At 37.9% G+C, this 25,146-nt stretch overlaps 2 protein-coding genes and 1 non-coding gene across 3 annotated transcripts; 2 read left to right on the top strand and 1 right to left on the bottom strand.

The window, feature by feature from the left end:
* Positions 1–1,809: 1,809 nt before the first annotated feature.
* LOC140857986 (putative glucan endo-1,3-beta-glucosidase GVI) lies at positions 1,810–15,817 on the top strand. The gene is made up of 3 exons (XM_073257389.1): positions 1,810–2,311; positions 15,382–15,493; positions 15,715–15,817. Exons 1-3 carry the CDS (start codon positions 1,810–1,812, stop codon positions 15,815–15,817), a joined length of 717 nt encoding a protein of 238 aa, XP_073113490.1.
* LOC140858217 (small nucleolar RNA R71) lies at positions 8,822–8,927 on the bottom strand. The gene has a single exon (XR_012141786.1). It is a non-coding gene; the product is annotated as a small nucleolar RNA R71 (small nucleolar RNA).
* A 99-nt stretch (positions 15,818–15,916) lies between the features above and the next one.
* LOC105036508 (glucan endo-1,3-beta-glucosidase, acidic-like) lies at positions 15,917–18,736 on the top strand. Its single transcript, XM_010912271.2, has 3 exons — positions 15,917–15,934; positions 16,029–16,208; positions 18,305–18,736. Exons 1-3 carry the CDS (start codon positions 15,917–15,919, stop codon positions 18,734–18,736), a joined length of 630 nt encoding a protein of 209 aa, XP_010910573.2.
* Positions 18,737–25,146: the final 6,410 nt, after the last annotated feature.

Raw genomic sequence — 25,146 nt, forward strand, 5'->3', positions numbered from 1 at the left:
CCTTGGTATGTTCATAGTATGGCATCTAGAAATTGTTATGTTGCAATTTTATATTTTGAAAAAAAATTACCTCCTTCCTTAACGGGACAATGCCAAAAAGAGCATGGAGGCCAGGTTTGGCCTCCGCATCGCTGGCCAGGAGGAAGGGAGCCGGGCGAATCCTGGCCCCCTTAATTAATCAAGCAAAAGAATCGTAGAAATAGAGGAAAAAAAAAGAAAGCAGAGTGAAAACTCTTTCCATGTATTGACACCAAGATATCACCATCATAAATCCAGTATGATACTGAAGAAATAAAGGAAAATAAAAAGGAAAGGAGTCAGAGGCTTTCACGCATCACATTCGTCACCGAATGCATTCTTACCATCTATGAACACTCCCTGAGATATATTATTGAAACGGGGCCATGGTTCCTCTTCTAAACAATCCATGAAGGAAGCTTCCTACACAGTTCTATTGGTCTCTTTTAGACTCTTAATTATTTCTTTTTCAGAAGGCTTTGGTAACCTTAGATATTTATGTTCCCAACGTCCCTCCTCCCTTGTTTTTCTCCTCTATGTTTATGATGTTACACTGGTTTCTTTATCTCTACCTGCCACAATCTCATATTTTTAATTTTCTCTTAGTTGTGTGTTTGTTTGATGCTCCAATTTGACTAGAGAGTTATGGACAGGAGTTAGTATATTGTTTCTGATTTGTTGGTGGGCAGTACCTGAGGGCCAATAACCAACCAAAGAGAAAGATAAAAAGCGATAGAAGCACGTGGTATGCATGGAGCGTGCAAAATTCCTTTTTGTTGGTGCTTTCAGCCTTCTCATATCAAGCATTGGTATGTATTTTTTCTTTCTTATTCACACATCAAGCTTTGGTATTCATACTGGTATTTTACTGAACTTTATCAACTGCTATACGACTAAGTAGTTAAATAGTATGATCATCTGCACGATGTTACCTAAAACTGCAATATCATATTATATATTTATGTATGATGTTTAGATTTTGAGGTCAGTTTGCATAAAAGGTTGGTGAATGGTTCAGGAGCCGAAGGTATATGCATAAACTACGGCTTGTGGGGCAACAACCTCCCGTCATCAGAGAAGGTGGTGGCTCTATTGCGATCCCGTAAAATTACCACGATCTGCCTCTTCGACCCTAAACATGCTGTCCTTGCTGCCCTCAACAACTCTGGCATCATAATCGTACTTGGCACCCTCAACAACGACCTCTCGATGCAAGCTTCCGACCCAACAACCTTCACCAAAACCTGGATCCGAACCAATGTAATTCTTTACCTTTAGTTTCTAGTATACAATACTATTAATATATTAATGTGATAAAAAGACTTCTAAATCTATATTATCATTTCAAAGGCTTAGTATATCTTGCTAGCATATCAACATCTCAATAATTCTTTTTTTCTATTCGACTGGTACCTTCTTTTTTATCAATTAGGAAGCTGGGTAATAGAGAATCGGCATGACACTCAAGGAAGAGAAAGCAAAGAATTAATCAAAACATTCTCAATGATTTTTTGCTTTCTCTTTCTTGAGCGTCGTGCTGATTCTCTATTAGCTAGCTTTCTAATTGATAGAAAATAATGTACCAATCGAATTAAAAAAAAAGAATATATTGGAGATGTTAATATGCTAGCAAGATATATTTAACCTTTTATATGATATTACAGGCTTAAGAGCTTTTTTATTATATTAATATTAATAGTGTTTTATACTAGAAATTGAAGGTAAAGCATGACATACTTATAAAGTATCAATATATTAACAATATTTTATACTAGAAATTAAAGGTTAAGAATGTCATGGGCAATAGCTGGCAATGAGGTAATTCCCAGCAACCTCACCTGTTACATACTCCCTACCATGCAAAACCTCGATGCCGCTCTCACTGCTACCAACCTCAAGATCCATGTCTCCACCACCATCACCACTGGCATCCTCGACATGTCATTCCCAGCTTCCCAAGGTGCATTCTCTGACACATCATCCGCAGACATCGTCAGCATTGCAAGATTCTTGGCATGGAAGAGGACACCACTCCTCCTTTTTGATGTGATGGTTGATGCGCAGGTTGGTCATCCGGATGTTAGCGTGGTGGTGTCGGAGACTGGGTGGCCATCCATCGGTGGGGCAGTCGGGGCAATGGGGGAGAATGCGATGATGTATCACAACAAGGTGGTGGCGCATGTGACCAGTAGCACGGGAATGCCTAAGAGGCCGGGGATGGCAATCAAGACTTATTTGTTTGCCTTGTTTAATGAGAACTTGAAGCCTGCTCGGGTCGAGCAAAACAATATAGGTTGTATTTCCCGAATATGACTGAAGTATACCATGTGAACTTGTAGTGGATAATGGGTTTGTAAACAAATAATAAAAATGGGCTATGATAATTTCATCTAAATTTTCATCTTACATACACTTTTTGTTTTTTTTATATATTGAAATGATACCATTCTTAAAAGAGAGAAACGAGTGGAGTACATAAATCAGAGACAGTTGAAAAATTTTAGCGGTTGATTGGAAACGTGAATCATTTCTTCCTCTTGGATCAATCTGATACCTTGAGCATGAGGAATGCAACTAGAATGTACGGACAGGAAATCAGTTGATCTTTTAGCAATAGGCATGTAGAATACATATGAATCCACTATTGGATCATCCACAAGTCACTTTGAGATATGTACAGGCAGATGAATGATGCAATTTGCAGTGCTTTGAGATCTGAGTAGTTGGTGATCCAAGTGTGTGCATTCATGAAGGTAGGTGGACCTTCTTTCTTACAAAAGATATGACGTGACCCTACGAGTTCATGCATGGATGAACATAGGAGTTTTAAGCTAATACAAGAGCACTAGCAGGGTACTCGCAAAACCTTCAGGCATTTTTATTCATCAAGTGGTCATATCCAAAGCAATATTTGAACCAAATTTTAGAATCAACAATTGATAGGCTGAACAATCTCTAGAGCATCAAAGCAACACCCCAGTTAATGATGAACCACTACAACAAATTGGAGGATCAGCATGACACTTTTGCTAATAGATATTAAAATGCAGCACTATAAGACACTTTAGGCAATATTTATATAAAAGCACCGGCTTAGTGTCCTGGTTTGTAATGCATTGCCTACCACATGAGAACAAGGCAAGTAAAGAAAAGGAGAAGAATAATGCTTCCAAGTCGCCCAACATCACTTCTTTTTGCAAAGAAAAAAGAAAAAAAGAAAGATAGCAGTTCTATAAAAGTACCATGGAGGGAACTTTCTACCTCGCTCCAGGAGAAAGTTGTAGGAGACTTGAGTGGTAGTAGGAGAGGACAAGGAACTCCAATTGGTTGGACTGGAGGAGGAGGTGGCATGGATGAGAGAACAAAATAGAGTGAGAGGGGGTGAAAGGCATCCATGGAGAAGCAAAATAAATAAAGAGGGAGGAGGGTGAGGTGCTAGAAGGTGATAGGTGAGATGCTGCACTCATGTAGAATGTAGGAATTAGAAGATACAGAGGGAGAGAGAGAGAAAACTAGTGGGATAAATATGAGGGAAGGAGGCGTGTGTGAACAGGATCACCCTAGAGAGTCAAGAGAAATACGGGTTCATTCGTTGCTTTTCTGCTTGAATAAGAATGGGTAATGCCCTTCGTAGGTGAGCCGAAGTCAAGCCTAGACTATGGGCATATATATATACATAGAGAGAGAAAGAGTGAAAGAGAGAGAGGGAGAGAGAGCAATAACCTCTACATGAAAGATACGAAACTTTCATCCCTCTGATTCTACTACTAGATTCTTTTTCATTCTCCTACCACCAAAATCTCTCTCATTTAAGCATCGGAGGACCTGGCTGGAGCCAACTCTAGTGAGTTCTCTAATCCATTGCTATTTTAGGAAAGAATGGAGGCAATCCACATCAGTGATCTGAAGATTTACAACAATAGATTGGCACCTTTTGTGGGAACATGGACAAAAGGTCATGCCGCCTTAGAAGAGGAACCACTTTGATAATCCCATGATTCCCAAAGGGAAGACACCCTGAGTCAATCCAACTTCCTCTAGTTGTAGCTGTTAACACCACCATCACCGCCATCATCCCAAGTATCGATGACTGTAGAGCAATTCATCTAGCTTGAGCAGCATATCCCAATCCCAACCAACTTGGTTAGGAGCTCAAACTTAGGGGGGAGGGACCAACCAACTGAGCAATCTTGAGATCAATTGAATTGGCAACCATGGCCCGACTAGAGTGACGAGTGAACTCATCTGTACCAATCCCTAGAAAAGAGTAAAGGGATCAGAGCTCCATCTTAGAGAACAGATTAAAGGATTTCGAAGAAAGCTCCAGCACTGAGCAAGATCAGCAGTCCTAGGAGGAGCATAGAGCTGGCCTAATCCGAGGGCTTGATGAGATGAAAGAGCATCTCGGCCAAGTTATGGATCGAAGGTGAGGGAGAAGAGAGTTAGCACTTCATCAAGCAAATCATGGTAGAGCAATCTTCCTTAAGGTTCAAAATGCTTCAAATAGAACAATATGATGGCACCACAGATCTAGATGATCATTTAGATTCCTTTAAAGCACTATTGCACAGGATATCTATCGCCATTACGTGCCACACTTTTGTGGCCGCCTTGAAGAAAGCTACTTGAGTGCGATTTTTCGATCTTCAACTGTACTAAATTAGGTCATCTGATCAGCCAAGTAGGATATTTTGGGGCAATGTATCCATAGACAAAGTCCTCGGAAGACGTCAGCTAGCCTGATGGATATCGAGCAAAGGAGAGATGACACTCTCCTTCTTCACTACCTCAAACTCAAAGAAGGTCTCACAAGCTGTAGGCCCACATTGTCCATGTAGTCTCGAAGGGTGATTATTGTATAAGTAGAGGAAGAGTGAGCCAATTAGACTTTAAAAACATAAATAGAAAATGAGTGAAGAAAGTTGAACTTATCGATATGGCTACATGAGTAGAAAATGTGCCAAGCATAAGGCCTACATACACCCCCACTTGGCTTGGTCAGGGAGGGGAAAACTGGCTTTAATGATGATGTTCACCACCAAGGCAATTGACAAGCCCAACTTCTCGACCAGATATTCATCCACTGAGTTTTCATGCTCTTATTAGCTTGAGCCTAGGGCCTTGATCTCAGCTCCTGATTACACACCTAAGATCCCAAGCCTTACTTTTGATGAGCTCTGAGCTTAAAGACCTTCCTTTCGTGGCCTCTTGATTCATTGCCTCCACCATGGTTGAATCTCCTACCACACCTGCTGAGGCTGGACTTCCTAGTGTGGTCATCATGGCTCAACCCAGGACTTCGATGCTATAGCTGTGGTCTTCTGGTAGACTGCTCACTTGAGCTAACCTCTTCCTCCTTGCTTCTCGAGCAGCGTTTACCAAACCCTCCAATTGAGGCAACATCTCTGGATATGCAAAAGAGCACAGCTTAGTAACATGCAAGAACTGAGGTAAAAAATAAAAGAATATAAAATAAAATAATAAATGATAATAATATGGTTTTCTTAGAGACCCAAGCTCTTCGAATTGGACTTGGGTCGAGTGCTGAAATCCAAAGGTCTTCATGTAATAAACTCTATTATAGGGAATAAAATGCAATTTTATAAAGATCTATATATAATAAGTACTTTATGAGAGGCTTAATTGCAAAACATCCCGAAACCTGATTAAACTAGCTCAACTTGGTCTGATTCAGTCAATTATTAAAAGGGATAATAGATTGGTGCTTAAAGGATCTGGGTTTATGAGTGGAAACCCAAACGCTTTTCTTCTTCTTCCTCCTCTCGCTGATAATAAGAGAAGACAAAGTACCATGGCCGACGATCCCTCCCTTGATCAACCTCCATTAGTGGGTCACCGACCAACCCCAAACTCTGATAGCCATCTGCCAACTACCAGCATGCTGACGACTGGCCGATCATGGGAGATCAGATATGGGAAGGAGGCTGTCCAAAATCGATGCTCTTCTCCACCAGTACATCCCAACTAGCGGTCGTCAAAAATACTCAATCAACAGACCATTGCCCTCTCACCAAGAGCCACTATCATTTTTCATGGTGATTAAGAGGGTCAGGTTTCTTGACAAGACCCTAGCCCCATCACTAGATGTGACACCCTGCACCACCTTCATTGAGGAAAACAAGCCATCGGCTGACATCCCTCATTTTCTCCTCCAGCATAGCCCACTGATAAACACTTAATTTAAGTCATTTAAAGAAGAAAATTATAGTTAATTTATTTTATTTATTAAGAATTTGATGTTTCTTTTTTATGTTTTACAGGAAAGGTGATCGTCGATACAAAGAGTCTGATTCATAGATCAAAAAGACTCAAGTTTGAAGAAAATTAGACTTAAAATAAAATTAAAATAAAAAAAAGATGCATACGGTATTATAGAAAATGAAAATACTATGCAAAGAACCCAAAAGAATATAGGCGTAATTGTAAAGAAACAAAAGTTTCTTTTTGGAATAAAAAAGTTTCTTTTTGGAGCGTTAACGCGTGCGTGAGCACGCGGAAGGCACGCGCGGCAGCGAACATGCAGGCGCGACGTGGAAGCGGATGCGGGCGCATGCAGGCGGACGCGTGAGCGGGTTCGCACGGCATCGCAGCGGGCGCGGCAGCGGATACGTGCGAGTGGGCGTGCGCGGGTGCGGGCGTGGTCGCGGGCGCGAGGCAGGCAGGTTTGTGGGGAATTTGATGCTGACAGACACAGTGACGAACAAATGCTTATTAAAAGGAAAAAAATATGATATTTGGAAATACTTTAAGAGGAAGAATTTATATTTCTTTATCTGTTTGTGATCTTTCCATCTCATCCATCCATCCATCTTTTAGTTCTTAGTATTTTCTTTAGTCCCACATCGAAAAATCATGTAAAACTCCTCCCTCCTAACATCTATAAAAAGACTCTTGTACTCCCATTTGAGGGGGAGCCCAGAAATTCTTCTAGAGCCTTGCATAGAGGAATAGAAAGGGACTACTTCATGAGCAGCTAGGCTAGCAGTCTCAAGAGTGGAGAAGAAATTTTGTAACAACACAGAGATGATTTATTGTTCTAAACTTTCTTGTATTTATGCAATAAAGATTATGCTTTTTATTTAAATCATCATGAGTTCTTTATTTACTCTTTTTCATATGTTTTTATTTATGCTTTCCTGTTAGATTAATATTAGGAACAACTTTTACTTTTCGGAAACGCGCCATGATCTATGGGTACGGGGTGTGTCGAGGAAAGAAGAGTTGTTTACCTAGTACTTTCCGAAGATACGCCGTGATCTACAGATACGGAGTGTACCGAGGAAGGATAGGTATTTTTTCTAAGATTAATCGCATCTATTTAATTAAAAAAGAGAAACAACTCTGCTAGTGCAAAATTAATTCAAAACTCTCGAGCTCTTTATTTTTTAATTACATTAATTTTAAAATAATTTATTTTTTAAATCGAAACAACACTTCTTTCTTTTATTTTGCAATCTCAACTTAGCCCAAGGTCCCTGAGGATACGATCTCGACTCATCCTACCTACGTAGTGAGTAGAGTTATTTTTGGTGCTATCAACGACTACGCATCAAATTTTGGCACCATTGTCGGGGACCTTGGCATCGTTGAATTAAAAAAAAAATCACTGATATTTCATAACACTTAACTAAAATAGCATAACCTCAAATATAAAAATTTCTAACTTGATTGGACACCTTGTTTCTTTGCATTGCATCTTCATAATTAACTTTAAGGGCGCAACCCATTAACTAAGATAAGGTGGAGATTTGATCACCCTTCCTTGGCCTACAAATCACTCCCTTGCATTTGCATAACCTAGACCCTAATCTAAAATTAATTAGACGTTGACCCCTAAGGATTTCGAGCTCATTAGGACAAGTGACCCTGAGAGTTGAACCAAGTTAGACTTGGTCAGCTAGCTGGTGTTTAGGCAAGTGGTTTGTGGGATGACTGGGCCCGAAGGAAGGTGGTTTTTAATTGGTTCCGTTCGCTGACCTGACCAATTTAATTGGTGTCTAAGGAAAGCAACGGGGGGGACTCCCACCGACCTTACACTTGCCTGGCCAGTTGGTTGGTCAAGCTCCGACTTAGAGGGCTTGAAGGCTAACTACAGTTAGGAGCTATCTAGAACTAGGATAACTTTAGGATAGAGAGTCCACTGCGTGCTAACTTGATTGTAATTAAAATCTAACCACAACTAATTCTTCTATTAGTTTTAGGACTTCTTAAGATCTCTTCTTTAGAACTCTTTTCTCTTTTCTCTTCTCCTCTTAAAAAAAAAATCCTTAACAGACTAGGATAGTCCTACATAGACCTTTTAGTTGCATGTTAGGTCGACGATCACTAAAACTCGACTTGCAACCATTAGACGAAGAATTAGAAAAGACTCTTAGGACTATCCGAGTTAGAAACATGGCTACACCTGATGAGGCTAATCCTCCACGCTCATTGAGAGAATATTTCACTCCATCCTCGTATACTTACTCTCCATGCATTCAATCACCTCCAGTAGAAGCTACCCAATATGAGATTAAGTCTAGCATTATTCAAATATTGCCATCATTCTATGGACTTAGTAACGAGGATCCATACAAACACTTGGATGAATTTCTTAAAATTTATTCCACAGTAAAAATCCAAAACTTCTCTGATGATGGCCTTAGGTTGAAACTGTTCCCTTTCTCACTTAAGGACAAAGCCAAGCATTGGTTAAACTCCTTAAACTCTATAACCATTTTAACTTGGGATCATCTTCAGAGAGAATTTCTCAAGAAATACTTTTCAATTGAAAAAACAAATCAAATTAGAAAAGCTATCACTAGTTTTTCTCAATTGGAGGGTGAACTTTTTCATGAGACATAGGAAAGGTTAAGGGACCTCATTCGTAAATGTCCACACCATGCTGTCCCTAAATGGCAACTTTGTCAGTATTTTTATGATGGTCTATTGGAGAAACACCGACAAATGGTTGATGCATCATGTGGTAGGACATTCATGTTAAAGAGTGAGGATGAAGCCTAACAGCTTTTTGAAACACTTAGTGAGAATTTCCTACATCATATGTCTGCCACTTCTAGAGAACAACCCATGCTTCAACAAAAAAGAAGTAGAATTTATTAGATTGGAAACGTCATGGATATCTACAGTAAGGTAGATGAACTGTCCCAAAAATTAGACCGTCTTCTAAATACTGGACAATCCCCGATTCCACCTAACCCAATCCAAGAAGTTTGTGCATTGTGTGCAAGTTCGAACCATTTTGTTAGTGAATGCCCAGCTGCACCTCAATTTTTTGAGTTTGTGCACGAGCAAGTTCAGCAAGCTCAAGTCCAACAAGCTCGCAGACCAGGAAATGATCCATATTCGAACACTTATAACCCCGGCTGGAGAAATCATCCAAATTTTTTCTGGAGACCACAACCAATGGTTGGCCCTGCCGCACCTCGACCTTAATATCAGGATGCAACATATAGGCATGAACCATACCATCAATTTCAAAATGCTCCTCAACCGTCTACTACTGGTCACAACTCAGCTTTTGAGGAAAAAGTTTTGAAAGCACTAAAATAATTAGAAGTCAACACTCAGATCCTTAACTCCTACACACAATCCATTGCTAAGCTAGAGACCCAAATAGGTCAACTAGCGACTGAATTCAGTAGGAGGGAAGGAGAAAAATTATCTAGCCAACCTGAGAGCAACCCAAGAGGGCAATTTATGATTGAGAGTTCTAATACCCCAGAAGCTTTTTCTGAACATGCCAAATCAATCATGACTCTGAGAAGTGGGAAGGTCATTAAACACACTAATAAAACCAATGAGCCCGACCCTAAACCTCTAACCGAAGCCAAATCACCCAAGAACAAGGAGGACCTTAAAATAGAGAATGAACCAACTGCACCGAAATCATCTTATTTGCCTAAAATCCCATTTTCGGATGCCCTGAAAGCCCCTATTCCTGCAGATAAGAAGGGAGGAAGACTTGACGAGATGTTGGAATTGTTTAAGCAAGTCCAAATTAATCTTCCCCTTCTAGACGCAATCAAACAAGTCCCTACTTATGCTAAATTTTTGAAAGATTTGTGCACCTAAAAATGTAAATCTAGATCACAAATCTTAAAGAAAGTATGCCTCACTGAACAGGCTAGTTCTGTCGTCCAGCATGCCACTCCTCCAAAGCTTAAGGATCTAGGAGCCCCCATCATTTTCTGTGTTATAGGAGATTATCACATTGAAAAAGCTCTTCTGGACTTAGGGGCAAGTGTGAATCTTTTACCTAGTTCAGTGTATGAACTTTTTGGATTCGGAGAACTGAAACCCACATCAGTCACACTGCAGTTAGCTGACAGATCAATTAAGAAACCACATGGAATGCTTGAGGATGTCTTGGTCAAGGTAGATGAGTTTTACTTTCCAATTGATTTTCTGGTTCTCGACATGGAACTAAGTGGCAACCCAAGACAAATTCCCATTATCTTAGGACGACCCTTTCTAGCTACAGCAAATTCATACATTAATTGTAGGACAGGAGTCATGGACGTATCATTTGGGAATAAGAAACTAAGACTGAATATGTTTGGTGCTTCCTAAGGACCATCAATGGATAGTTGCTTCGAAGCAGATACACTAGAAGACATTATAGAAGATGCAACACCCACAATTCTAGCACCAGACCCCTTAGATACTTGCTTGGCTCACTTTGGAGTGTATGACTTTGAGGGATATATGAAAGAAGTTAACACCTTGTTGGATACACCACACGATAAAACCACTCCTCCATGGACAATCAAGTATGAGCCATTGCCCACCTTTTGTTGGTTTTATTGCATATGACGTCTGGCTGAAGACGTTAAACTTAGCACTTTTTGGAAGGCAACCCAAATTTTTTTTATTTTATTTTAACTAATTTTTATTTTTTTTAAGAATAAAGGACCGCTTTGTATGGAAGAGTCTGTCAATAAACTTGACGTCTGGCTGAAGATGTAAAACTTAGCACTTGTTGGGAGGCAACCCAATGATTTCATATTTTTTTTACTTTACTGCAGCTATAGAAATTTAGAACAAGAGCCTATTAATCAATGAAGCTATCTTCAACTTTCGAAGCAAAATTATCTCTGGTACACTCTCTCCTTTTATTTTTTTTGCTTTCCTACTCTATTGAGGACAATGTAGATTAAGTTGGGGGGGAAGGAAATTAATCAAATCCTCGAGTATGGTCAGAAATAATTAGTTTTGTGTATCCAAATTTTATTTTGATTAAGAGTCAATTAGGTATCCTAATCAATGAATGATTAACGATCAAAAAAATTTTAGAGATACTAAGGAATAAATTATTAAGAAAACCCAATGAATGGTAGGGTTTGGACTAGACCAATTTTTAGGAGTGATTCTACAACCTTCTTCTTACTAATCTCAATAAAGAATCTACTTCATAAGAGATTGGGTGGAAAGGTCGAGGTATGCAAAAATTCTCCTTAAAATATATTTTTTATTTAAAAAAAAAAATATTAGTTTTCTACTGAGTAACCAGACCCTTTCGCCTAAGTAAGTGTTGTGGTTCGTGTAAAAAGGTGGGCAATGTTAAAAAAATAGTGGATAATAAGGAGACTAAATTGCAAGAAGATAATAAACCCCTCTCACATTAAGTTAGAGGATTTAAAGAGTAAAGTGAGGAGTTGGTGAAAGAAAAGCTCTTGAAATTTCTTTAGTTAATACTCAGCCACTAATTGGGTCAAATTGATAATCCAATGAAGTATCTCTTTAATGGTCTGACCCGGTATCATCTACCTTTTGGGATGCCTAACCTAACTTTTTATTCAAGACCGAGTCGGTACACAATGCTGATATATCTATTTTACTCGAGGATGAGCAAAATTCAAGTTGGGGGGTGTGATAAACACTTAATTTAAGTCATTTAAAGTAAAAAATTATAGTTAATTTATTTTATTTATTAAGAATTTGATACTTTTTTTTTATGTTTTACAGGAAAGGTGATCGTCGATACAAAGAGTCCGATTCATAGATCAAAAAGACTCAAGTTTGAAAAAAATTAGACTTAAAATAAAATTAAAATAAGAAAAAAGATGCATACGGTATTATAGAAAATAAAGATACTATACAAGGAACCCAAAAGGATATAGACGTAATTGTAAAGAAATAAAAGTTTCTTTTTGGAGCATTAACGCATGCGTGAGCGTGCGGAAGGCACACGCGACAGCGAACACGCGGGCGCGACGTGGAAGCGGACGCGGGCGGACGCACGAGCGGGTTCGCGTGGCATCGCAGTGGGCCCGACAGCGAGTACGCATGAGTGGGCGTGCGCGGGTGCGGGCGTGGATGCGGGCGCGAGGCAGGCAGGTTCGTGGGGAATTTGATGCTAACGGACACAGTGACGAACAAATGCTTATTAAAAGGAAAAAAATATAATATTTGGAAATACTTCAAGAGGAAGAATTTATATTTTCTTTATTTGTTTGTGATCTTTCCATCTCATCCATCCATCTTTTAGTCTTTAGTATTTTCTTTAGTCCCACATCGAAAAATCATGTAAAACTCCTCCCTGCTAACACCTATAAAAAAGCTCTTGTACTTCCATTTGAGGGGGAGCCCAGAAATTCTTCTAGAGCCTTGCATAGAGAAATAGAAAAGGACTACTTCATGAGCAGCTAGGCTAGCAGTCTCAGGAGTGGAGAAGAAATTTTGTAATGATACAAAGATGGTTTATTGTTCTAAACTTTCTTGTATTTATGCAATAAAGATTATGCTTTTTATTTAAATCGTCATGAGTTCTTTATTTGCTCTTTTTCATATGTTTTTATTTATGCTTTCCTGTTAGATTAATATTAGAAACAACTTTTACTTTTCGGAGACGCACCATGATCTATGGGTACGGGGCATGCCTAGGAAAGAAGAGTTGTTTACCTAGTACTTTTTGGAGATACGCTGTGATCTACGGATACGGAGTGTGCCGAGGAAAGATAGGTATTTTTTCTAAGATTAATTGCATCTATTTAATTAAAAAAGAGATACAACTCTGCTAGTGCAAAATTAATTCAAAACTCCCGAGCTCTTTATTTTCTAATTACATCAATTTTAAAATAATTTATTTTTTAAATCGAAACAATGCTTCTTTCTTTTATTTTGCAATCTCAACTTAGCCCAAGGTCCTTGAGGATACGATCTCGACTCATCTTACCTACGTAGTGAGTAAAGTTATTTTTGGTGCTATCAACAACTACGCATCACCCACCATCGGCTACAAGCATGGATCTAGGGAGGAAATCGATTGATTTTCCAACATGAAGATACTCCCTATCACTACTACAGAAAGGGTCAACGGCAGTGTTTACTACTGCAGTGGTTCCAAGGTAGATGACACACTTTAATTGGAGGAAAAGAAGTATATTGTTTGACTTACCGTATTGGGAGACAAACTTATTGCTTCACTGTTCAGATGTCATGCAAATTGAAAAGAATGTATGTGAGCTCCTATTGGCAATGATCTTGAACATTAAGGATAAGACCAAGGATGACTCAAATTTTCAGTTTAACTTGAAAGAATGAGATACAAGAAAATCACTCCATTTGGAGCTCATAGGGAGAGAATAGTAGAAGCTTCCTCATGCACACTATGTTATGAATATCTCCGAACGGCCCACAGTTCTTCATATTTTGGAGAACATAAAGGTCTCAGATGGGTACTTAAGCAATATATCAAAGCATGTGAACAGTAAGGATGTGAGACTTGATGGATTGAAGACTAATGATAACCATTTATTGATGCAAGAGTTAATCTCAATAGTTGTTTGCCATGTGTTGCCAAAAAATATGAGAATGGTTGTTATTCATTTTTACAACTTTTGTAGAAATATTTGTGTGAAGAGGTTACTTAAGAAAGATGTAAAGAAAATGAAGGCAAGGGCCGTGATTATATTATATGATCTAGAGAAGATATTTTCACCATCATTTTTTATAATTATGATGCACTCACTATATACCTTGCGGGGGGAGTTGCACTTGGAGGTCCAATGTTCTGCCAATGGATGTATCCCACTGAGAGGAATATTCAAAAATTGAAATCTTATGTAAGGAATATGAATCATCCGGAGGGATCCATAGTAGAAGGTTATTTGGGTCAAGAGTGTATAGATTTTTATACTGTGTACTTAAACAAGCTCGAGACACATCGTAACCAGCTAATGAGAAATCAGGATGATCAGTATCAGCCAATTGAGTCTGCATTTAAGTCCATTCCATAGCCAATTAGACTTCCCACTTCATACCGCCTTACTGATTTGAGCCTTGAGGAAAGGGATAAGGCGCACTGCTACGTATTGTTCAATTGTGATGTTATTGAGCCATACATAAGGTGAGTCACTCAGTCTTATTTATTTACTTAAAAAAAATATTCTATTGCACTATTAACTCTAAATTACTTATTTATGTAGCAAACATAAGGAGGTCATAAGAGTAAAATATGGTGCTCTAAGCATGCGAAAAAAAGAGAAAATACGTAGCAAAGAGTTTCTTGATTGGTTCAAAGATCATATAAGCAAGTACATAATCCTACCTTGTACACCCTATTTGAACATGTTTACTAATTAGGTATCATATTCTTAAGTGTGGAGATTATCGCTCGATAATGTGAGCCATGAAGTATGTGGTCTATCAATGGGACCGAATCAAATCGTGCATGAGTGCAAATAGCTCATTGTCAATGGCTATAGGTTCAATATTCACAATCGAGCCCAAAACATGGCAACACAAAATAATGGCGTGATGTTGAGCATCACCACTGGGTGTTATGGTAGCTTGAGAGATTTATAGCCTCATACAAAGGATCTGAACCATTATGGGATTATAAAGAAGATAGTCATTTTGGACTACTATTCTAAAGGAAGGGTTGTGTTGATGAAATATGATTAGTTTGACACTTTGTCGCAGTCAGGGATGAAAACTGATGAGTGTGATTTTACTCTTATCAACATGCAACCCTATCTCCGCACTAAAGAACCATATATACTTGCCTCCCAAGCTAGTCAAGTCTTCTACGTTAGTGATCCTTTGGAGCCTCAATAGGGTGTTGTTGTGAAAATGGTGCCTAAGCATATCTTTGATGATATCGAGGTTGATGATGATATTGGATCATGCATACAAAGTATTTCTTTAGGATAAAATTTACCTGGTGTTGTCGAGATCTCAGATACATTTGTCAGGAGTGATGATGATGTCCATATTGTAGATGCCAATAGATGATGAGTTCAACATCTTGGTATAAATATTAGTATTTATTTAATGATGCTCTACTAATATTATTATTCAAAAACATGTTATATTTATTAAAATTCATTAACGTTGCAGGTCATGATAGCACCAAAATGCCCCCGCCCCTCAGTGGGCTTGGTGGAGCTCCACATCTGAGCTACTATCAGAGCATACTCCATCCACCTCCGTATCAGTTTCGGCTTTGCAGGTACATACTCTTCCTACCGGCACATCTGAGCCTTCACCGATAGTCATGTCTCTGGCACATACTCCACCCATTGATGAGGCTCCACCAGCATCCACATCACATAATTCTAGTGAGAAAATATTTTTATTAAGTCAATTATTTATTTATTTATTTTTTGTATAGTTATTGCACACTCTTATATATTCATAATGTATTTCTATTACATGTGCATCATCCAATAGGATATTTCGTGGTCTCACATGCATGCCGCATGTGTGGAACTACCAGCATCAAATAATGATGGAGTACGATCAGGAGGGGAGGCCAGTAGGGGAGACCACGTGAGAGATGCATTTCTTTCTTGGAGTGCTTGTAAGGCAATCCGACATCATTCCCGTACTGTCCATAGACTGATGATTGATAGACCCTTGGGTTAAGAAACAGATGTGGGAGGAGATTTGGGTAAGTATATCTTAATTATATATTTACATGTGATATATTTACACTATGTTTGATTAAAATAATTTTGTAACTCACTTCTGGTAATTTTGTACAGAGGAGGTATGACTTCTCAGATTATGAAATGGCTCGAGATGTCCGACTGCAGAAGATTGGAGAATGGTACCAAAAGTACAAGGTCAAAGTCTACAAAAAGTGGCTAGAGCACTATAGGGACACTGAGGAGGAGCTTGTTCCTTGGATCCAGGACTGTCCTCCGAGTCAGTGGGAGGGGATGGTTAGGTATTGAAGGAGCTAGTACTTTCAAGTTTAATTTGTAACTTGTGAGTTTTTCATTACATTGACAATGGTATTTGATTTTTAACTTATGTGATTTAAATACTTTTCAGGCTGCATCTCATCAAAATTGAGAGAACCGGGCTACTCAGGAGTGCACGCCCACTCTCAACCATAAGTCTATGGCCAGTCATGTGCCTAGAGAGATAATGACTTCTGACCTTTTATTTTATAAGTTATTGAATTATTATTTTTGCATATTTTTAATATGCTGTTGATTGTTATAGCTGACGAGAGAGAGGATGATGCCCAGTCGTAGCGCCATCTTTCGATCAAGTCATATGGATAAGAAGGGCAGGCCGATGAACGCCACAATTGGGAGGATTTTTGTAAATAATAACTGGAGTATGATTAGCATGATTGGTATTATAGTATTTCTTATGAGATTTTATTTGAATTTATAATTATAAGAGCAGTTTAGATGCACTTGCGAGTGAGGGCCCGGATATCTCTGACCCTCATGATCATTTATCTTGTGTCTTGAGACCTAAGCACTCTGGGAGGATTCGTTGCAGGCCCGGACATATGCTGATGAGCCATTGATCTGAGGCGAGCATCTCCTCACACACTTTCGAGATCATCAGTCGGGAGTAGCTTGATAAGCCCTTGGCACAGGCAGCTCTAGCTCATGAGCACACATCTTAGATTGAGGAGCGTGCATCTTAGCTACAGAGCATCATGTTCGCTATAGTGACACAGCTCTCCACTCATCTTGAAGCTAATTTTTCGAGCATTCAGAACATGTTGGCTAACATTTCAGCTCCAACCCCTCCAGCTCCTACTCCCGTCCCTCTAGCTCCTGCTATAACCCCTTTCGATCCTACTTCAAACCCTCCTGGTGATGATGAGATGCTTGGAGAGAAAGATTTTGATTTAAAAGATTTTTGATATATTTTATTTTTATTTAAAAAATATTATAATACAATTTGATCAGTAATACAATTTGAATATTTGAGATATATTCCTGCATTATTATTGAGTTTTATGTGAAATTTTTGGTTCTTGCAAGTTTTAGTTTGAGTAATTAAATATTGAATTATGTCTATCAAGTAAAAAATGATAAATTTAAGTGGTTGGAAAGTTACTAACCATAAAAAAGGGCTACAGTAGTGGTTATGCAAAAAAACTTCTGCCATAGCATACGGCAGTAGTTGCACAATCACTGTTGTATCCACACCAACTACTGCAGTGTTTTCATACCAACTGCTGCCATAGATCTATGATAGTGGTTGACAAACTACTTCCATAGATCTATAGCAACAGTTGCACAACCGCTGTCATAGTCTATGGCAGTGGTTTTTTAGCTGCTACTATATAATCTAAAATAGTGGTTGCCCAATCGTTGCTATAGAAGCTATAGCAGTGGTTGAATAACCACTGCTATAGATGCTGTAGCAGCGGTTATCTAACCGCTACAATATTCTCTATAGTAGTGGTTGAAAAATTGCTGTTATATTATAAGCTATAGCAGCAGTTGAATAACTACTGCTATACCTAGAATATGACAATGGTTATATCAACCGCTGCAACAATTGCTACCATAGACCTACGACGACGGTAATAGTGGCAATGATTAAGGAACCACTTTCGTAGGCTATGACAATAGTTTTTTTGGCTATGGTGAACTGTTGTCGTAGTCCTTTTTTGTAGTACTGTATGGTGGCAAAAGTGGTGGCTTACCTCGTGTTGCTGTCGAAAGCAGGCTAGAGGTTTGGTCATCCTCGTTCGAGGGAAGGGAACAATGGCATATGCCAGCATGACCATCGGATGAGGGCTGGAGAAATGACCCAATCAACTTCAATAGAGAGAGGGAGGATGGCTGTGGGAGAACCTCTGTTCATCCTCTCCCATCTTCTTTTATATTTATTTATTTATTTATTTTATTTAGTAATTATTTAAGATCCTTAACAACAGGAAAATTAATTATTAGCGATGGCATTTAGCCATCGCTAATAAAGAATATTCTTGTAGTGCTTTCAAAAATAAATAAATAATAAAATGTCACAAATCCTCTATGAAAATCGGGAATGGGTCCAGATCATGACAACTCCAATCACTAGCAAACGGTCAAAGGATGTGCGGCTCGACTATGTGCTCTTCACAGTAAATGGCATGGTGGTCGTTGATGGTCCATTGAACTACATGAATCCTTTCGATGCGATAATCGATGCGATGTACTCTGTGTTGAAGAAGGTCGGTCATTCGGATGTCAGCATGGTAGCGTCAGAGATTGGGTGGCCATCCATCAGCGGTGCGATCAGGGCGACAGTGGAGAATGCTATGACATATAATAACAGCATGGTGGCGCATGTGACCAGCAGCGTGGGGATGCCTAAGAGCCTGGGGAATGCAATAGAGACTAATATTTTTGCCATGTTTAATGAGGACTTGAAGCCCGTTGGAGCAGAGCGAAACTTTGGGTTGTATCACCCCAATATGACTGAAGTGTACCATGTCAACTTTCCATGATCATGGATAGGATAGGGGGCTAGTGAATGTACATATAGTAAAATGGGGCGATGGTTAGATTTAGTTATTAGGAATAAACTAATAGGATTGTTATTCCTATTTGATTTAGTTATTATAAGAAATACTTTTTATTAATTTAATCTTAATCATGATCCTACAAAGAAAAAAATATGATCAGATCTGAAGAAGCCTGATCCCCAGCTTGATACCTCACAGCGGGAAGGGATAAGGCCGTGGGAAGGGCTGGATTAGACGTCACGGACTGATGCGAAACAGCCATCGACTATTGAGATGGATTGCAACCAACGAATGGCCGGTCTTATCTGCTATTAAGCCAAGTTAATACCATCCAAATCTTCTAGATTTAAACTCTTTTTCCCTCTGTGATCAAGCCGCCACCTAAGCCCTCTTCCCACTATCTCTCCCTTACTTCCTTGTCTTCGGTGGCCGTCGTGCCACTATAATCGAGTTTCATGGCCCAAAGCCCTCTTTCTCTCCTATATGTTCTATTCTTGCCCTTGATCTATGATTTGTTGCCCTTTTGCTGCTAGAATCATTCACCACTAGCCATGACCCACTACTGCCACCACCTCCGATAAGCCCTCCACCCTCCTTGTTTCTTTTTTGGCTTTGGGTGTCGCCACCATGGCAACAAGGTGCAATGCCCCTTTTTCTTCTCTCTCGACTCCCCTATGCATGGCTGGACTACTACCTATAGCCGCCACTAGCTGTGCCACCACCCCCGAGACACCTTGGTTGCACCACCATCAAACCCCACCTCTTTTCTTCTTCTCTCTGTCCTCCCTTAAAGAGCCATAGGAAGGCTTTGTTTTGACATGGGATAGAGAGAGGGAGAGAAAGAGAAGAAGAAAGAGAGGGACAGAGAGAGAGAGAGAGATAAATAGAAAGAGAGAGAGAACCGAACTAAGACCCATTTCGATTAGGTCTAAATTGATCTCTCGATGACCAATTTAGACCGCCTAGATCGAGGTCCTTGATTGGACCTAAATCAAGTGGATCTAGTCTAAAAATTCAATTGTTATAGACCAAATATCTCTCTCCTTCTCATGTGGGTCAAGTCAGATTAAATAAATCAGATTTTAATTACTCTTTTCTTTGTACTTCTATTAATTGATCAAACTAAGCTTGACCCGTCTAATTTTTCTTTGATTAATGAAATAGATCTGATCTAGAAATTTGATCTAGATTGAAAGAAGCGTGGATCTAAGGATCGGGCCATGAGTCAAAGGCTATGACTTTTGATCTAAGATAATAAGTTCCATTTATCATTGAGATTTTATTTAATGTGTTTCATGTATTTTCAAAATAAAAATTATGCAAAAATTATAGTATTTAAAAAATTAAAATTTTAAAAAATTATGTATCATATGCATAAAATAAAAATCAAAATTATGGATCAAGTATGGTGTTACCCTGACATGATTTTTAAATGAGATGATTCTTCTATGCTCCATGGTAGTATGCTTGCATCAACTTTTGACCGAAAATTGTTTTATTATTGAAGTAAAATGTAAATATATATGTTGAAAAATGTGATGAAAATAAGTATATTGGTTATTATAAAATTTATGAGAAAACTCTATGGTTAGACTATAATTTGGATCTAGTCAACAGGATTGATCATTGGCCATACAATTAGAAAATAGTTTTTCAAGACCAGCCAGTCAAGGTTGATCACTCATAGAGTAATTAGTCCTTCTGGGCCTAGTTAGTCAAGACTGATAGCTGGCACACGCTGATGCATTATGTATTTAATTTTGAAGATTAATCTCTTTTTCCTATCACTGGGTTAATCATGGTCATATAAATCAAAACTAATTCCCTTTTGAGCCTAGCTAGTAGGGCTAATCACTAGTACATACTGATGGATCGCATATTTTGTATTCAGGGGCTTGTCTCTTCTGCACCTTATCACAGGGTCGAAAATAGCCTCAGCCATCGAAGACTGAGAGAGAATTTTATGTTTTACTATTATGCATGATATGTTTTTGAAAATTAAAGTATATTGATATATATATCTGTAATGGTCAAATACTATGTTTAGAAAAAAAATTTAATTATTCTTAATCCATCAGAAATGTTGAAAACTTACTGAACCCATAAAGCTCATTCCTATTTTTCTTTCTTTTTATCCAGAAAAGCATATGGGGACTGAGACCAAGCAGTAAGGAGCATAAGATCTTAAAAGATATTTATTTTATTTTATTTTTTAATAAATATTTTGGATTCTCAAAAGATATTTGTTTAATTTTATTTTTGAATAAATGTTTTGGATTTTCTAGTAATCATCTTTATCAGTCATCAGTAAACTATTTTTTCTATTAAATCAATAAATTAAAAAATTACTTTATTACTACTACATGAGTTGGGATTGACATGATTTTATTTGAATGTGAAGGTAGTCCTTGAATGTCTTTAAAGGTTAAATCGTAAGGATTTGCAGCCGTCTTTGATGTGACCAGCTTAACCCTCGGTTCGAGGCATAACAGTTAATGTCAATATATATGGAAACACCACCATCTCACAAAAATACTAATAAATGAAAATAGAACTCAAGAATTATTATATACAGAACAGAAACTGCCAAGCATTTCCAGTCAGTAATATTCCTACTTATCACTCGTAATGCTTATTAGCCACTTATACCATCAGGAAATATTGATGGCAGGTGTAAGAAAATCAAAACTTTCAACATTATCAACAAAAAATATTAAATATAACCAACAAGACACTGCATATCTCATCTGAGCATCACTAATTTTGAAGACTCCGACACGCACATAACCATTTATTATGCCGATGCCAACTGCAGGCTACTAATTGTTTCCTGATTCCATATGGGCATTGGCAACCTTGTACAACTCCAGAGCTTGTAATGCTTATTCTCTAGAAAGCATGCAATCCCCGCCTATAGAGCGTAAGGTCAAACCGTACTACTTGGAATGCAGCATTACTCGTGGATCTCCATGCCAATAATCCTTCGGACCACCCTAAGGCAGGCTTGATGCTTTCAATCCTCCATTAGAATCTTCTATTGAAGTTAGAGAATGAGCATGAAATGACATTCCTTCTTGTACACCAGCCCCATAGTCACCAGGGTCAAATTCATATGATGACGGTCGATGCTCAGAAGTGTTTGTGGTGAGTGTGCCCAGCAGTGGAGTAGAAGGCAGGTTCTTCTCATCGACAGTCTTCATAGGCCTCCTCAGTCTTCCCGGCCTCTGCTGCATGAGCTGACCCTCCTAGCATTCACACGGGCTTGGTTCTTCCATCTCCATTGGCAGATCTGCATGCTTGGCAGTTTTCTGAGGACTATGGCTTTGGAGGAGTTTTCTTTCGAGAATCTGATTTCTTCTGAGAAAAAGTTACAAAAGGTTCGCTAAGCCAAACACTTGCAAGAAGATTTAAAACTTAGGATATGATCATTATTTTGTTCTTTGTTAGCATTCTAAGTAATTACAAAGATATTAGCTTCCACCATAAAAAAGAAGCAGGCATAGTTAGTCCAAATTAGATCGAGGCATTGATTCTTAATCAACAATTTCATGAAAGATTGATGGGTGAAAAGAATGCCCACCTATGGAGATGTGACGGAGCCATATATGAACAGCAGAATTTAAAATTGTCTGCATGGCCCCTGCTCATATAGGGTCGACACATCTTAAAAATAAAAAAAAAAAAAGGAAGAATCATAGGGGTTCTGACGTGGTGGTTTTTTAGTCCTAATCTGTGTGGAGCAAAGAGGCCATCGGAAAAGAAAAATGAGATGGAGGCATAAAGGGGATGGGGAAGAAGGAAGAAAAGGGGAAAAAAAAGAAAATGGTATCAGTCTATCAAGCCCATAGCTTACATTGACTAGGGGATATTATAGTATGGGTTCGTTGGATGGACCACAGGCCTATCATAGTATTTATGAATGAGTGTATGGATTTGGAGCCTTAGCTTGATAAGGATGCCAAGGCTTAAAAATAGAGGGAGTATGTGAGGACCTATACAAGCATGTATTTAGTCCTATATTGATTATTCATTAGAAAGATCTTGGGTACTTATATAGAGTCAAGGAATTCAAATTATATCTTCTGACTAGCCATTTTGGATGAGATCCTCGGTCACTACTATTAGAATTTCAAGGGGTCATAAAACTTACATGAAGAAGAAACCATCAATGCTATCCAGGATCTCTCGAATTTACTACTTGTAACCACAAGAGAATGGAGCTGGAGTGCTTCTTAATTTCCACGAGCAGCACCTTGATTTTTCAATCCCAACTCCAAATATTTCTAATGGGAATAACATCACAAGCTCTCGAATGAGTTAGGAACCAAGTCCGTAAGGGGTGTCTTTTATAATATGCCTCATCAATCAAAGGTAGTATCTGAATTAGTCACAAAGACTGAAAAATGGACGTTGTCTGTGATGGTTGTGTAGAGTTCAACTTTATCACAATAACCATCAAATATATTCTTATCACTTCATCAGATGTTTATCTTTAATCAAAGTCTAAATCGATCTAAAATATATAAAACAAATCCCAATGCATATTTGTATGGGCCCAATCTGGATAGGGTTAATCAAATAAATTCTAATATTCTCCCATTTGGCCCAACATGACACAAGCATCTTCATTTTAATTATTTAAAGTATTTCAAAAATCTTTAATAAAATTTTATCTAGATCTAATACTTAAAAACTAATGTGGTCACATTTAAAACTTAGTTCCTCCATAGGATATACACTATATACTTGATTATAAAATAATCATTGGCGTGAATCATGGTGGCAAATACATTACTAATCAAGATACAACCTTTCATGCATTACAACACTAATGACACCTCATAACCAAGTTTTTTATATGAAATTTGACTTATGATTAGATGGAACTTTATGCCTATTTCTTGATCATTTTTATATCATATGGTAAATAGCCAATCAACATAAAATAAACTAAACTATATTATAAAATTCAATGTGATGACTTTATATATAGTGTCTAATATATATCAATCATAAAATGAGCTAATAACACTTTTGTGATTCTCATAATTTTTGAAAATTCTGAGAGTAAGTCCTTTGGTCAGTGGATCTGCAATCATCAGCTCCATATCAATATGTTCCACAAATACTTTACTTTTCTTTATTCTTTCATGAAGAGCAAAGTATTTGATACCCATATGCTTGCGAGCACTTGTACTCTTCATATTGTATAAGAATCTTACTGCAAAATTATCATAGCATACCTTTATTGATCTATAACTTCAAGTTCTTTGATAAATTCTGCAACCATATAGCTTGTGAGGAAGTCTTATAACAGGCTACATACTCTACTTCTATACAGGATATAGTGAACAAAATCTTATTTTACACTCATCCATGATATAGTACCGCATATAACTAGAAAGATATATCTAATAATGGACTTTCTACTATCGATGCATCCATCAAAGTCTAAATCTTAATAGTCTATTACTTCCTAATGATCAAACCGACTGTATGTGAGTATGTAACTTTTGTACCTTATAGGTAATAGTTGACTTTCTTTGCAGCTTCCAACATATCACTTTCATTTTCAACGGCCACAAATTTTAAGATAATTGTTCTTCTTTTCTTCACCTCTTCTTCCATATTCTGATTCATGCTTAACTCATGGGTTATGAGTGAGTCGATAAGCTTTCTAAAGATAATTTATTGAGATCTTTAGCTTCTTAAATTGTAGTCCCTTTGGCTTCCAAATTTTTTACCAATGACCTGATAATTTTGAGAACAAGCTCGCTATTAGTATAGTTCTTACCAAAATTTTTCAAACCATTTATAATATCAATAAATTAAGTGAATATATCAATGATACTTTCACTAGATTTTATTTTAAATAATTCATAGTTATGTACAAGCATGTTAATTTTTTATTTATGTTTTAATTGATTAGTATCCTCATGGGTAACTTCTAATCTATCTCGAATCTCTTTTACTGGCATATGTGTAGAAATTCTATTAAACTCATTAACATTCAAAGCACAATACAACATTCATTGCTTTTGCATTTACTTGAGCCAATCTTTTATCTAGCTCATCCCAATCCTTTTCAGGTTTGGAAGAGGGCATATCATCAATCATAATTGTGGGTGTGTGAGGACCATTTATTATGATATTTCATATATCATAATCTTATGCTTGAACAAAAAATTTTATTCATGCCTATCAGTCAATATAATTTGTGCTATTAAAAAGTGAGGGTCTATTGGTTGATTGGCCTTCAACCAAGGATATGCCAATTGGAGTTGCTATTGATCTTCAACCAAAGATTTCCATGAGCAACATCTCGGTTTTCCAATCTCAACTCCAAATATTTCAAATAGGAAAGACCTCACAAGCTTTCAGATGAGTTAGAG

This window comes from Elaeis guineensis, chromosome 5 (assembly GCF_000442705.2).
Source record: "Elaeis guineensis isolate ETL-2024a chromosome 5, EG11, whole genome shotgun sequence".
NCBI classification, from domain to species: Eukaryota; Viridiplantae; Streptophyta; class Magnoliopsida; order Arecales; family Arecaceae; genus Elaeis; species Elaeis guineensis.